This window comes from Aplysia californica, unplaced genomic scaffold (genome assembly GCF_000002075.1).
Source record: "Aplysia californica isolate F4 #8 unplaced genomic scaffold, AplCal3.0 scaffold00034, whole genome shotgun sequence".
Taxonomy (NCBI): domain Eukaryota; kingdom Metazoa; phylum Mollusca; class Gastropoda; order Aplysiida; family Aplysiidae; genus Aplysia; species Aplysia californica.
Genome location: NW_004797304.1, coordinates 943,519 through 959,614, shown reverse-complemented (window position 1 = coordinate 959,614; position 16,096 = coordinate 943,519). Strand labels below are relative to the sequence as shown.

At 39.9% G+C, this 16,096-nt stretch overlaps 1 protein-coding gene across 4 annotated transcripts in view; it reads right to left on the bottom strand.

Moving 5' to 3' along the window:
* LOC101853677 (DDB1- and CUL4-associated factor 1) overlaps nt 1-16,096 on the bottom strand; it is a 45,113-nt gene that overhangs the window by 15,622 nt on the left and 13,395 nt on the right. For all 4 annotated transcript variants that reach the window (XM_035973833.1, XM_035973834.1, XM_035973835.1 and 1 more), the window contains exons 10-26: nt 15,819-15,920; nt 14,509-14,667; nt 13,532-13,572; nt 12,738-12,876; nt 11,955-12,152; nt 11,191-11,360; nt 10,461-10,580; nt 9,845-9,947; nt 8,946-9,062; nt 8,366-8,437; nt 7,697-7,778; nt 7,029-7,168; nt 4,857-4,938; nt 4,177-4,295; nt 3,108-3,297; nt 1,872-2,014; nt 242-420 (exon numbers count right to left, since the gene is read on the bottom strand). In XM_035973833.1, the coding sequence (XP_035829726.1) occupies nt 242-420; nt 1,872-2,014; nt 3,108-3,297; nt 4,177-4,295; nt 4,857-4,938; nt 7,029-7,168; nt 7,697-7,778; nt 8,366-8,437; nt 8,946-9,062; nt 9,845-9,947; nt 10,461-10,580; nt 11,191-11,360; nt 11,955-12,152; nt 12,738-12,876; nt 13,532-13,572; nt 14,509-14,667; nt 15,819-15,920 (2,156 nt within the window). The remainder of the gene's footprint in view (nt 1-241; nt 421-1,871; nt 2,015-3,107; nt 3,298-4,176; nt 4,296-4,856; nt 4,939-7,028; nt 7,169-7,696; nt 7,779-8,365; nt 8,438-8,945; nt 9,063-9,844; nt 9,948-10,460; nt 10,581-11,190; nt 11,361-11,954; nt 12,153-12,737; nt 12,877-13,531; nt 13,573-14,508; nt 14,668-15,818; nt 15,921-16,096) is intronic.

The following is a 16,096-nucleotide window of genomic DNA, read 5'->3' as shown; positions in this document are numbered from 1 at the left end:
CTATCATCATTTTTTCCTTTCCTTTTCTTGTATGCTTGTCACTGTCTTGTGTACTGCCATTTCCGGGGTGCCTTGATAGTCGAAGCAGACTTTGTGCTGTTGAGGCTAGAGAGGTGAGCAGAGTAAGCCTGATTCCCCGTTTGGACTTCTCTGTTGACATCCACCCCTTGGTGCTCGTACATATGACCCTATGCAGTTGCGCGCACTGTAAAACCTTACTACAACTAAACAAAGTACTTACACAAACAGCGACATGGTGGGACACGTGGAGATGGGCTGTGGACAGAGGGCGTGCTGCTTCCGCAAATACTCGGTCACAATCTTGTCCAGCGAGATGTCGTACTCACTGGTTTTGGTCCGTGACAGACCGCCGGCGGGCACGTAGCCTTCCCGGTCCTTTAGGAACCGCCTCTTTGTGGACTGTAACAAGAGTGAGCCAAGGTCACAAAAATTACATTAATTCTGATTCTTGCTGCCATCATAAAGTAACAGTGACTTATATAAAAGTAAACCGTTTTTAAAAAATTGAGCAAGGAGAGAGGGAAAAAAGTATATGTATATATGTGGTGATCTGGGAAAACCAAAAGAGAGCTACATGCATGGGCAAAAAAAAAAAATAAACAATGAATTTCCAAACATGGATCTAAAAAAAAGAGAGAAAAGGGTGCAAATCTATTTCCAACATCATTTCAATTTTTTAAAATATTCCCCAAAATAATGTCTTTGAATGTGATAATTTGGATTATTTTTATTTATTAGTTTTTGTGTCTTAACCCCTTCACTGCTGACCTATATTCCCTGCCCTATGCTGACCTTGTTTCCAGGAATAGCACTCAAACGGGTGATCCTTTTAAAGTGCTATTTACTCTGTGGTAATGCATCAAATGCATAACAATGTCTATATCATTTTAAAGGGAAATGAATGAACCGCTATCATCGTTAGCAAAAATTTCGTCGATAGCTTAATACGTTGAGAGCGTACATCACGAGTGATCAGCCATAGCTCGGAGCTAGAGTGAGACACTAGAATTGTGAAGAGGGAGTGACGCTCTAATTCACGCTACTTCGGTCATTGTTGGTCTAACTGGGGCAAACTAAAGCTTCTCTAACTCAGAAAGAAAAGAGCTTTCAGGGGAGCCCACTCTTGATACTAAATTGCAATTACCGGCTGAGTAGGAAACGAAACAAAACAGTGATATTGCCAGGCGTACACTGCACATCTACAGCGTATAGGACGGCCCGATTTATGGATGCACACCGCAAGCCGAGCAGCAGTGAAGCGGTTAAGTAGACTTTGAAATTTATTTTGCTGTCATCATTTTCAGGTTTATGTTCTGTGGAGTTGTCTTAAAATATTCACCAAAAACAAACTTTTAAAGATATTTTTTGAAAATTGAAAGTCTGATAACCTGCACACTCAAAAAGATTCAGAAAATGCTACACATATGATCTTTGTAGTTAAAAACGCAGCAATGAGGGATTTTGGATTTCAACCTCTACAATGTAGTTTATTCATTTGCCTAGAAACAATAAATGATGATCAAGTATGCATCATTTTCATACAGCTACCCAAAAATTTCATTAATGAAATTTATACATTTATCTGAGGACTAGACAAAGGGGGAAAAGACCCTGCAAATAAAAAATGGAAAAGGTAACTTTTTATTTGTCGGTGTGCACTGACAAATAGCAACGTGTATTGCCAAATAAGCAAACTGGACAAAAGTACAATCTTCGGTCAGCAGCCTGAGATTTTTGCCCACTTTTTCCAACAAATCACTGGTCATTCTAATACTTGATAAACAGATTTCGCATTTTGCTACGGAAGAGAGGTGACTACAACATAACTGAGAATAAAGAAGCCTCCTCACCTTGGGCGGGAGAGCAGCTGGCTGATGTGTGTTGTTGGGGGTTTTGTTCAGGGTGAACTTGATGTGACCGGGCGTGCCCACACTGCTGCTACTGGGGCAGGCCGGAGTCTTGACCTGAGATGGACCAGGTATGGGCGCAAAACCTGAGGGCACAACAAGCAGGGAAGCCACAAATTACTTATATTTTAAGCCTCAGACATGCACAGAAGTGACAAAATACTTATATTTTAAGTTTCAAATATGCAGGGAAGTGACAAATTACTTATATTATTATTTAAAGCCTCAGACATGCAGGGAAGTGACAAAGTGACAAATTACTTTTATGAAAGGGAATCATAAATGCAGTCAAAATTGTCCACAAAGGCCCATCCATTGTCAAGGAGAAAAGTGGGTGTCTCAGACAAGTGAACAGCTTGAACAGTTTCATTATAAGGTTTAAAAAATTTTTTTTTTTTTAAACCCGACAAGGGAGAAGAGGGAAGTGGTCATTTGTACAGATAACTGTCTTGGGAAGGTGGCCATTAGATCAGCTTTGACTGTTGTTATATTTAAAATTTCAGACATGCAAGGAAATCACAAACTAGTAGTATCTAAAGCCTCAAACATACAGGGAAGAAAAATACTGAAAATATGACATCATAGCTAAAGCGATTTGGGTTTTCTTCATTGTCAAATAATTGTTTTTAAATGGTACAAGTGAAATGTTTTTTTAAGTTGGAAAGAAGATTTTTTTTAAAAACCTTTTTCATTCAAAGAATAAGAAAAACTCACAAAAACAAAAAAAAACAACCCCTAAACATGATGGGAATCGGAGAGGAACATTTTTGCTCTCAATAGTTTTAAAATTAGTCTCTGTATCCAATAAGACAATGGAGACAAACATGAGTTCTCTGATTAACTCAAATTCAGTGGAAGACCTGACCTCAGATTCCCTCAAAGTGAAATCAAGCGTCTTACAAATAATCTTGTCAGTGTGTTTTAGTTTTAGTGTTTTAATGCCTATAAAATGGCAGCTTGCACTGTGTGCTTCCCAGAAAGTTGAGATTGTTTCAGAATGCTATCAGGTCTGGTGGGGTAATAATATTGATGGAAAGTACATAGACCTGGCTGTTGAGCAAGAATTCGCACTACAGAATGCTAATCATTTATTATTATTATCAATAACTGTACAGAGAATAATTATTTTCAACAGTATGTGTTGTTCAAACTATAAATTTCTCCTTTGCTCAAACTCACCTCTGTCTGAAGAAGATGATGGCGTTGATGAAGTCGTTGGCGTGACTGCTGCTGCTGCTGTTGCTGCTGTGATGGTTGAGTTTGAGCAGGGACTCTGGCTGCTGGAACCAGGAGTGGAAGGGAAGATCTCTCTGCTGCTCTGACTAGGCATGGCCCCATTAGTTGCTGCTGGCTGGCTCAACTGACGACCCTAAGGTAAGGAGAGTTTTTAAAAACTCGAACAATCCTCCTTTGAAAGAAACTGACTGCATGCTTTTACTAATTTCAGTAAAATCGAAAATGTTTGAAAAATGAGGTGCACATCCACACAATATCACCCATTTGGAGTATGGAAAAAGAAAGATGGACATGACCGAAATAAAAGAGGGAACTACAAGTTGCACCTCTGAACAACTTGCAGAAGGATTTTCAGCATCTTGTGGGATATGTACAGAGAACACGGAGGACATCAATTTATTCTTCTTCTATTCTGTTTTATTCATTCTTGTGAACACACACAGTAGGGAGAATTTTTTTATTCTTTTTGGTAAGTGTTTTACGGTGCTCGCAACTGCATAAGGTCATATGAATACATTATACATTGTCAGTAGGTAGGGAATTTTTAAGTTTGTCAGGGTGGCGGCCGAAGCCTACTCCTATTGATTTTGGACCACTGAAGAATCTTTAACGTGTGCAACTTGCAAGCGGGACCCCCCAGATTTCTCACCCTATCTGAGAAGGCTAGGTGTAGTCTTACCCACCATAAGGTCAGGGGTGAGGCTGAAAGACAGCAGTAAGGAGCCAAGGAGTAGCAATAGAAAGGCTGCAGAAAGAGCCAGGAGCCCAGAGCAGAGGGCAAAGGAGGTGAGGGGGTAGGAGCAGAAAGTGGAGATGAAAGAACATTGTTAGAGGACAGGAAAGGATGTGAAAAGAGAACATTTTAGAGAACAAAATTTTCCCGTCATTATCTGGATTCGAACCCAAGGCCTATTGAATGAGAGGCAAACACCGTAACCCCTAGACCACGAGAGCCCCCTACAAACTTTTTTAAAAATGAACAAACCTGCAAAGAGACAAAAACAATACTCACCATTTTAGGGGTGGTTGGGGAGTATATGTGTGAGGAGGCACTTGGAGGGTGGGGTGGGGGTGTGGCACACTTTGGGAGGCTGGCTTCTTTCTGCAGAGCTGTCGCTGCCTCATACAACCCTGTTAAAGTATGATGTGGAAAAAGTGTGGTTCTAATGTCCTCCAATGTTTATTTCACCATGTAACTTCCATTAAATCACACACTGGTTAAAAGAATTAAATAAAGGAAGAAAATATGTTATCATTATTCAGCAAAGTGTAAAAAAGGTGTCTTCAGTGCGAATGCTTGATTAGCTAAAGCGTGAAACCTGATTACATATTTACATAGTATACTTTTCCTAAATGATGAGAAAGTAAGAAAATATAATATAAATATTGGGCAAAATGAGTTTTTTTTTAAATAGAAGACTGAAGATGTGTAGCAGTGACTACTGCCATGGTCATCATGACAAAAGAACTTCACTAGATCAGCTTGAAATAAAAATCACAAATCATCAAAATAACGGCCGCACAGTTCTGGAACAAAACAGAGAAGACGAACAAAAGTCAGTAGATTACATTATTATAATAACTCCTTTAGCGTAAGTCAAAAAGCAAGGCAAACAGACTGAAATAACAAAGGGAAAGAAAAACAAAAAATACACAGAAAGTTTTTGTTTCATTCTTAATGTGAAAAAGTACCTTTGGAAATTAGATGTTCATGAATGAGCTGCAAAAGTTCTTTGTCCTGGAACACAATTTTTGTCTGGGCAACAACACTGGCCTGGGGGGGGGGAGAAAAACAATATGACAACGGGCAAAATCTGTCTGAAATTTCAAAAATTTCCTGTTCTTTAAAAACAATCTTTCTGTGAAAAAAAGTCGTCTGAGTTATGATGAAGAAACAGTTTGACAGGGGAAAGAAATCATGCAAAAGATGAAGAGGAGAGGGAGGGAGGGAGGGAGGGAGGGAGAGAGGGAGAGAGAGATGGAGGGAGAGAGGGAGAGAGAGAGAGGGAGAGAGAGAGAGGGAGAGAGAGAGGGGGGGAGAGAGAGAGAGAGAGAGAGAGAGAGAGAGAGAGAGAGAGAGAGAGAGAGATATCCTTGCTTTAAATTGATTAAAAACACATAGTAGTACAAAACATAGAAGCCACCCATACAAGAGCCCAACTTAAGACTGAATCACAGCAAAAAAATACCAACAAAATGGATCATTAAGCTCAATAGCCTATGACTTACATTCAAACTCCAGTCAACACCTGCCATCCTTTAACCCCTTCACTGCCCCGACCCGCTGATTCAGCGGGCCAAGAAGTGCTCCCCTGTGCCATATGATGAAGTCATTTTTAGTATAAATTTCCACTGTTAAAAGGGACAAACTGTGTCACAACGAATCCTCATTAATATTACAGTAGTCTCCCATGAATCTGAGCGTCATTTTCATTGTTTTGAAGAAGTGAAGTGTTGACGTTCTGAGTTGTGTTTACGTTTTTGGGGGTTTTTTTTGCTTTTCGCAATGGCATCCAAAAGACCAGTCTATCAACCTTCCTTTTTAGCTGCAGAAGTTCAAGATGAAATTATGAATGACTGTAACAGTGATGATAATGATTTCAATTGAGTTTCGGAGTTGGGGTTCTATGTGATGCTTGTAGTAAATTGGAGCAATTTTCCCCGGCACAGCTATGTAGCTAATAGCCGGCAGTGAAGGGGTAATTACATACACACAATTTCATCTTAACTCTTATCCTGCGTCTGTGCCCAGATGCGTATCTTATCAGCAACCGATTACGTCGGACTCGCCGGGCAGGCCGCCGGGGTCACTCAGTGTGTACTGTTGGTGTACAGCGCGCCTGCCAGGAAACGTGTGTTTTCGCCATGAATACTGCGGGAGTGTGTTAACTGATGATGAAAATAACGCTCTATCCTTCATAGCATTCTATTTATAAAGTGTTACAAACACATGAATAACCCCCTCTCACAAGCTGATAAGACATTACGAGTAGTTACGCCCATTTGAATAAATTTTCTGGACGCTCTTGTTGTTATGAATGATCTGAGGTTCGAAAAGGGATAATTTAGGTCAATTTCCGAATGTTTTACACTCAAATTGTTCTTTGTACCTGCACAAGGGTATTCGAAACTATTAAACAAGCTCATCTTTTATCAGGTAGTATCATTTCATACAAAATCAAGCTCATTTGAAATATTTTGTATAGAAAAATGGAAGTCTTGTTTCCTGACTATCCTTTCGAGCTCCTCATGTCTAAGTGGGTCAATTTCTTCTATAATTTCATTGGACGAACATCTAGAGCTATCAACTTGGCATGTTTTGAATGAGACGTATGCCTCGATTACGAACCAACGCAGGTGGTTCTAGAAGAAGGCCACAAACGCACACAAACTCAAGCAGACTGACGCACACACACTTGACCTGCGTGAATGGGGATCCAACTCGGGACCCGAATGACACGTAAGAGGATGCGCGCTGCGCGTGCGCTGAGCCAGGGGCTACACTGATTCGGGACCAGAACGCAGGCGAGGTGCCGAAATAGGCTTATCGGGCTACATAAACCCGGCTCCCGCAGGATGAGGGTTAATGTAATGACCACTCTGTACTAATTTTAATTCCCAATATTTGCCTATCCATCCCTTATGTAAACTGATTTGGTGAGAAGTGAAGAACATTCGAAGCTGTGACCCATCATTGTCAAGGAGAAAACTGTGTTTGACAGGTGAATGTCTTGGACAGCGTCATCATAATACATATAAAAAAACCACAACAGGAGTGGTCATTAGTATAGGTGATTGTCTTGGACAGGAGGCCATTAGTGCAGGTTTGACTGTATAAGAAAAAAGAACCCATTGAATACTCACTTTTCTAATTTCCTCCAATGTGGCAGCACCCAGGATGTTGGCCTGTCTGCCCGCAATCTTCTCCAGCAGGGTTGAAGCATACTTGCAAAACTGAATGTGAATCTGACGGTAGTCTGACAGCACCGGCTCTTTCATCAAACCTGAACAGCAACAGCAGCAGTCGCGAGAAAGACGTAAAAAAGACAATGAAGCATTCTTGACAAAAGTAATATGACATAAAACATATTCAGAGAACCTTATATCTCACAAAGTTTCTTGATAAGAGAATCTTACATCTCAAAGTATTATAACAATCAAGTAAGCTGTTTTTATCTGTGATGTAACACAACAGCAGCATGGTTTGAACAATGTATAGGGTATTTTTAATAAAACAGGGTCAAGGTTTCAAATTGTAAATTACATTATTAAACAGAACCAGTAATTCATAAGTGCTACCACTACTCAAATAATAACCTGTCTTTAAAAAAAAAAAAGAAAAGAAATTTGTCCAGCACATTTGTAATATACATGTTTTTGCAATAAATTAAACTTTGCAAGGTAGATATACACATCTGTGATGAAAAATCAAGAGAGTATAAAATAAACGACACAATATATCAGTCATGTCATAGTTTTGTATAACGTATTCATCTTCTCACTGAATCAAGCATGAAAATCTCAGGACTTACTCTGCAGCTGTCCATTGTTGAGAGGGGGAAGTTTGCCGATAATTTGTCGAATGGTTTCCGATCTTGACATGCCAACGAGAGCCTGAAAACAAGTTACGAAACTCTCAGGCCTGAGTAAGTAACAAAAGGAATGAAGAAAGAAAATCCCCTTAACACACTCACTCTGACACTTTATATCATTTTGCCTGTAACCCCCCATAAAAAAAAATGTTCCTGGGACCCATATGTCAGTCACAGCTGAAGCATTAAAGGTGTAAGATATGGCAGTCCCTGCTGCTGGGAAGTTGGTAGTCTGTGGTGATGAACAGTTACATTTTGTCAAGTATAGATGAGTACAATAAAAGAATCAGAGAAGAAATAGCAGGAACTAATCACACAACAGCGCAACATACCACTCAAAAATAGAGAAATACGCACCAATGAAAAAATGTGTGTGTGAATGTGAGTCAGTGCGAGAGAGAGAGAGAGAGAGAGAGAGAGAGAGAGAGAGAGAGAGAGAGAGAGAGAGAGTGAGTGAGTGAGTGTGTAAGTGTGTGTGTGTGTGTGTGTGTGTGTGTGTGTGTGTGTGTGTGTGTGTGTGCACGTGCGTGTGAGTGAGTGAGTGTGAGTGAGAGAGAGAGAAGGGGGAAAATGAGAGTAGGTGGGGAGGGGTGCGTGGCGAGGACTTACCTTACAGGCTAGTGTTCTAATAGCATCTGCATCTGTGATGGGTGTTTTCACGCTGAGCAGTTTCAACACCACCTGGAAGGGTAAGAAGGGGAAAAAAAGAGAAATATTGCATCAGTACAACTCCCCCCCCCCCCCCACCAAACCCCTTTCAACACTGTGAGTTAAGGGCCAAAAGGTAGGAGTGCACATGTTGAACAGTATATTCTTTCCGTAGTTTTATTCTATAAGGATTTCTACTTTACTGTACATCCATCCAAAGCATTTTCTCATTAATAATGAATATCTGCACACTTGAGTTTTCCTGAATAAAATTTCCTGAGGATGATCAACAATGTTTCATTAATCTATAATTTTAAAAGAAAAGTGTTTAAATGAGTGATTTTCTTAGAAAAAATGGGTGCCGCACTGGTAATGATAAGGGTACTGAAAATATACATTTACCACAATTCTTTTTTTTTTAAGGCATATTTTACTAAGCTCGTTACTTCTCTGACACTTTCAAAGCCAGAATCAAAAGTAAAACAACATACCAAGACAAAGAAATGCAATTTGTGAGCAAAACAAACGGCACCTCACATACCATAATGCCATTGTTTGTGCGGATGCTGTTCCACATGGTCGATAGGAGATCTTCCTCACCACTGTTGTTCTTCTTGCGACTGCTGCTGGGGTGGTACCTCAGAACTCCATTCCCAAACTGTTCCAAGAAGAAATTGCTCAAATGGATTTTTTTCTTTTACAGCAACCCCTACATAGCAGTCTTTTAGCGTTAGGATAAAGCAAAACCCACAGTTTAGAAAACCAGACAGAGAGGAAAGAAGTAGGACCTACCTGTGGCACCCTTTCACAACAAGTGCACATATCTTTTTCTTTTATGCAAACATTACGCAGGGTGGAAATACCATTCTATCAACTGATGGTCAAGTAAAGAGAAACACATCGACACACAGTCATGAAGAGCAGAGAAAAAGCAAGACAAAAAGAGTAAGAAAAGAAGTAGGACCTACCAGTGGCAGCCTCAACAACTTGCCCAAACACTTGAATATACACAAAATAAATTATAATTTGCCATTAATCAAAATCCAGCTGCATTTTATACTTGAGGAAATTAAGTTGGCCTGAAGTCTCCACTCATAAATCGACTAGTTACTATAATTTCAAATGCTCCATATCCCCCCCCCCCCTCCCCCGAGTTTGGTTCATGTAACAGGCAGGCTGCTTCAGCCCTGGCTGTGAGGATTAACCTGCGCTGAGAGGGATATAACATTCCAGCAGATAGATAACTCAGTAAAATAATTTCCTCATTCAGTATTTAAACGTATGTCTTCACCACGCAACGACAAACAGATGGCTGTGCAAGATCTCTCTTTTCACAGATGAACCAACAGCTTGACTCAACAAAAGAAAAATCAATACTCTATAGATTTAACTCAATCTCGACAGCCAAGGGACACAAGATCTACAAAGACAGTTGGTTACCCTTTCAAAAGGTCCACACACACAGTTACAGATGACCCTCAGCGCTGACTTCTGAATCTCGGCATCGCTGACCACTTCACCCTCTGCCAGACGCACCAGTATACTGGAGACGCAAAAAATGAAGGAAGAGCATTTCATAACATTGTACATAAAGCATTATCATGTCTTAAGACAGCCATCAGTCATAAGAATTCAAAGAGACAATTACAGTTGAGATTGTCCAAGATGGCCACCCACTGTCAAGGAGAACAGTGATTGTCTTAGACAGTGGACGTCTCGAACAGTGTCATTATAATATATTTTTTACGCGGGTGGGGGGGTCTGGGAAGTGACCATTCATACAAGTGATTATCTTGGACAATTGGCTGTTAAATCAGATTCAACTGTATTTACTATTTTACATAAGCAATCAAGATATCTAAACTTTCTGGACCAGTCACGAAATAATTAATCAATGGCATATTACAGTATAATACTTGAATTAGCGTTGAGTACATCTCTTTTTAATCATCATAATAAATTGTACACTGCATAGGGCCTACTTTCTATTACGGACGTGCACTTTATAAATACAATTCTAATTTATCATTATCATCATCAATTCTCTAGGACTGACCACATGATCGGCGTGACGACATTGTTCCTGAGGCTGACGTTGCCGTTGAGCAATAGCTGGGTCCTGTGGGACACGCTGCACATGCTGAGCACGTCCAAGGCCGCCACAATCGTGTCCGTCCTGCACAATAATAATAGATTGCATTTGTATAGCCCAAATTCCTGCTCAACAGCACGCTTTAAGTGCTTTACTATCTATATTATTACCTTAGCAGACATGATAGCATTCTGAAACAATCCCAACTTCCTGGGAAGCATACAAAAAAAGCTGTCATTTTTATGGGTGCGAAAACAGTAACATACTGACAAGATTTTTCAACGGCCAAAGCAAAGGTGGATTCTCGCCAATGTGTAGCCCTTCAGACAAAATGCTTATATTACAAGACTTCATAATAACTCCTCAGGCTTAAGTTAATTGGCAACGGCAGCCAAAAACGAAACCCCAAAAGAATACTGACATTTCTTTAGGTCACAAACTGAACTACATTTCATACAAACTACACATGAACATATGAAATTAAAATGGTACAGAGAAATATCCACCTAAACAAACTCACACTCCCTCTAATCAAAAAGACCCCAAAATTGTTCATTCATCTCTCAACAATTTTCAACCTAATCCATTCCCGGTGAAATATTATATTCATGGTTAACTACAACCTTAAAACATCTGGCCACCTATTTTCCCTGACTCAAGATAACCTACAACCATACAGCATCTGGTGACCTACTTTCCCTGATAATTCTCCCAGGTCGGGGAGAGGGCAATGTGCTGGCACAAGATGGACAGCCCTCCCAACTTGTTGATCAGAATCTCCGGCAGCCAGTCAGACCTGGGCGGCAGGTAGTTCAGCAATACATCCACTTCTTCTTCCATCGAATGCTTCGTGTCCTTCACACACTGGAGAACAAGTCGTACAGAACAGTGTGAAGTGATCAGTAATAAACAGAGACCTTCTCATATATTCAGTATCTTCTTCTTCTTTGCGTTCCCCTACTATATTTCAGGAGTAGTCGACTGCCAGTTCTTCAACCTGCAGTACAACGGATTTTTACAGGTGATAATATTCAGTATTAACGTATGATACCCAAAACATGTCCACCACTGACAGCTGTGAGAAAATAGCTGGAACAAAACTATGAATGTTTTATGAAAGTAAAGAAACTATTCTCCATGACAAAAAAAAAACCCCTTCAAAAAGGAATGTGTCAGTTCAGTAAATTAAATATCATTGGCCTGTTGTTCAAATGTACAACATCCCAATTTTTTTAATTTCTTATTTCATTTCATGTGCTCCACAAACATTTTGTTGAATATCAGATTCTAAATTTTGAAAAAGAACAAGAAAGAAGAGATACAGAAAATGGGTACAACTTTTAAAAAATTCAAAAAGTTGTTATCTCTACTAAAAAATTTTGCTTTCTGGGCTTAGAACAGTTAAAAGTTGCTGTCGATAAAGTGTCTGCATGAGTGCTAGCACAGCAATCCCCTCACCTTTCCCTCTCTCACAGAAGAGCTGCCTCCCTCATGGTGGTGAACCCTCCTCAGTTCATCTGCCTTGAGAATGTTGTGTGTCTTGAAGTACATGCGCAGTGTGCCACACACCAGGCGTGCTCTCTGTCGCATCTGGTGAAGAGCGTCCTCAGATTCATCGTTAGCCCCTTCCAGGCTGTGGATGCTCAGGGTGGAGATCTGGAAACAAAGACAATTGACATTGGTCAGAGCTTTCTGGCTATCGCTGACGGCCCTGGATCTTGTGCAATTGGCACAGGGGGTCATAGTTTGAAGGGACACTGGTCAGAGGTTCACACTGAAACAGGTCCCCAATCCTCCAGTTTCTCAAGATGATTTTAAATACTTTTACAAGGACTAAGAATCTTTTGTACTTGACAGGCTACATGAACAATAAATTGTAAATGTTTTACGTCAGCGAAAAAATCTTTGATTACTTCAGAAGCTGGTTGTTTTTGACTCTGTCAAGGAAAACAAAAGCTGCATGGGACACAGCATCTCAGTAAACAAACGAAGTTATATGATCAGGTAACTCCCTAATACAAGAATAGAACTTCAAGTCTTCTTTTACCAATGGTGAAAAGTCTTACTATTACATCAGACACTACTGAGATCAAGAAAAGTAGCACAGAGAGAAGAAGCAGAAGGAAAATAAAGAAATAAGACCTACCATAGACGCCATCTAATCACACAACAAGACAATAATTCTTCCCCATCCATTCCAGAAATGCAGGCCATAAGTTATGACTATACATAGGCACTTACCACATTGATGAGCTTGCGCATGCCGTCCTTCTGGTCAAACAGCCGCAGGATGACTTTGTATGTGAAGGACTGAGAGAAGAACAGGCAGGCGTGGCAGGTGCTGGAGTCGTGGGAACATTCCATCAGCCACAGGTTGTAGCTGCACGTACAAATGTATAGCAAAGTTTAGGATTCCAGATAAATTGAGTTCAGGACCTCATACACATTGTTTAACTATTTATCTCCGAGGGGAGTACACCCACTACACTGGGGCCCTTTTTTGTGCTAAATCTAAAAAGGACAAAAACGTCATTAAATCGAAACTAGCAAACCTATTTTGATAGTTCTTCATCTAATGAATGAACTGCGGATATAAGATGTCGAAGTCGTCATAAAGGAATGTGCCCGAGCCGCTGTCAATGACCCAGCGGCACAGTGGTTCCGACCGCGAGCCGCTGGGAGCAGCTTGCCGTAAATAAAGAGTTAAGGATTAGCAAACATACGATTTAACACATGTTGTTTATTATAAGGTGAAGGATTTAACACATATCCTCTGAAGTGCAGGATTTCAGTAATATATATATATTTTTCATTTTCAATTGCAGAATTGAACACAAGACCCTTTAGTCAGAGTTCTAACATTAACAATCATTAAAGTCTGGTATCCTTTTCCTTTTGCAAACAGTACATAATAACAATTAAAAGGAAACATGTAGTAACAAACTATGCAAGAACCAGTCTTAGAACTTAGCTTATTCTTTCATTAAGTTAGCCAAGTCAACAACTCTATGAAATAAAAACTTGAAAGTACTTACGAGACCACATCAGACAAGACACTTTCTGGGAGCATGCTCAGCTGTAAAATAGAAACAATTAAAATCATAATGTAAGAATTATATGAGAATAAAATACCCCCCCCCCCCCCAAAAAAAGGAAGAAACAGACACGACCACAAAATGGATTTCAGATTCACATGAAATTTTTAGTAATGAGGCCGCATTAGACTTAAATATATACTTAGAGCAAAGATTAACTTACCCACTCAATTATGCCTAGTAATAATAATAATTGCATTTATATAGCGCATATCCATGCTCAAGAGCATGCTTTATGCGCTTTACAACTATTATTACCCCAGCAGACCCTCTGAGAACACTCAGAAACATTCTCAGCTTCGGAAGAAGCATACAGTGCAAGCTGCGGATTTCACGCACTCAAACACTATCAAACCGACAAGATCTTTACTGTCTATAGCCGAGTACCCATTTCCACCTGGGTGAAGTGAGGAAAATTTGTGCAAAGTGCCTTTCCCAAGGACACAACGTCAGGCCCCTGACAGGATTCGAACCCACGACCTTACGGTTGCGAGTCCGAGAGCTTAACCACTAAGCCACCGACGCCAACAGCAACACTATGTCATGGTCATAACACATTTGCCTCAATCGTGATTATCTGGTTTCTAGTTACTGGTAAAACAAAAATGCTGGTTACTTGTTTCTTTGCATAAATACAGCAGGCCGCTGTTTCATGCACTTTAAATACATTTGGAGACATTTCCATTTTTGCTCAAATTATAGGGTTGATATACATGAGCTCAGTTTTTCATTTTTTAAACAATAATAAAAGATTACATTTATATTGCACTAATTGGCGCTCAACAACCAGCTCTATGCACTTAACAATCTATATTAAAGTATGCTCAAAACAAACAACAACAAAAATGACTTAGACAGCTGTGTTGTGACCTAGATAATTAGATATGGAGTAACACAGGGAGGAAAGACTCACTCACCCTCTCTGTTGCATCTTCAAAGTAAGTGATGTAGTAGAAACACAAAGAAACGCCTGTGGCTGCAATGGACGGCCTGTGGATCTCCAGCAACTTCTGAATGCCACCTTTGCTGATGAATTCAGCCGCAAACTTCTTGTGACACAAAATCACAGACAGGAACTGCAATAATTAGATTGAGAGCTTGTTAATGCAGTAAGCTCCTATCTACACAATTTAGATATTAACACATTACACCCTTAGGGTCTGGACGGGAAGTCTACCCCTTGATCCTAAGCAAGGGGAAGGTACCTACCTCTCGTGAATATACGCATTAAAAAAAACGCATTTCAAAAATACTAAACAAATTCCCAAAATCCTGAAAAAATACAAATTAGAAAGAGAAATTAATGTAGTTTCACATAAAATATAAGTTTATGTACGCACAAGCTGTTGGAAAGGTTCCAACTTTATTCAGTCGATGTCTCTGACCCGTCACTCTCACTCTCAGCCTCGCGATCAGGCCCTAGATCTAAATTCTAAACCGCTGAAAACTCTAGCGACAACATTTTCATCAATATCTGATTCATCTCATTAGTCATTTGCTTGTACTTGCTCAAATCCACCGTTATTTCCTTTTTCAAACTCAATTGTGCCGCTTTTCATCAAATCGAGACACCTTTGAAGTGTCGGAAACGTGATCGCATTTCGATTGGCTCTAATACTAAAACTACTAATCCGAAAAATTGCGTTTCGATATCAAATGGAAGAAGAAACATTTTTCAATAACTATGTAAACCAAAATCTCTGCCCCAAAGTCTTGTTAAGGCGAGACTTCGTTTCTAAAGACGCTTGGTCGGAGCGGGCGATTCCGACGAGTTAGGGTGGAGCGCGTAAGGAAATCTCGGGCGATCCAGGGCAAGTTAGGGTGCAATGTATTAAGAGAAGGCAGGTTGTTTTGACCCTGCCTAACAGGGCCAACTTTGGCTGAGAGAGATACAGTATCACTATACAATGACTTAATCACTACACCACAGATGCTGGTCTGTACTAAATAGATAGAACACACCATTTATGCAAAGATGTGCTTTGAGAACAGCAAAAGTAAAGATTGTCTCGTTGCCCGTTTTGAACTCTTAAGAAATGATGATGAAGCATTTTCTCTGTATCTTTACCAGTATTACTACTGAGTATGTGTCAACCCACGCTCTTCAACAAACTTTTATTGTGTAAAAGAAACAAAGCTGAGCTCCTGAAAACAAGACATTACATTTAACCCAACAGACAAGAAAACTTTCAAATTTTAAGAACAAACAAAAACAAAATACTCTTACCCTAAGAGCCTCAAACGCCAGTCTGACATCTCTGTTCTCATTCAGATTGATGTAGAAGAAGATCAAGTCCAAGGCATTGTGGGCCAGGATAGGACTCAACAGCTGTGAAAAATACAACACTTTTAAAACAAGGAGTGTAATGCTGTTACTCAGACCAAACTAATTTCGTGATCAAATGAGCAATGAACATTGCAGCACAATTAACATTATAAAGACAGGGAAGAAGAGCAAGAATACATACACAACTAACACCAAAAATAGCAATAAAAGAAGCAAAA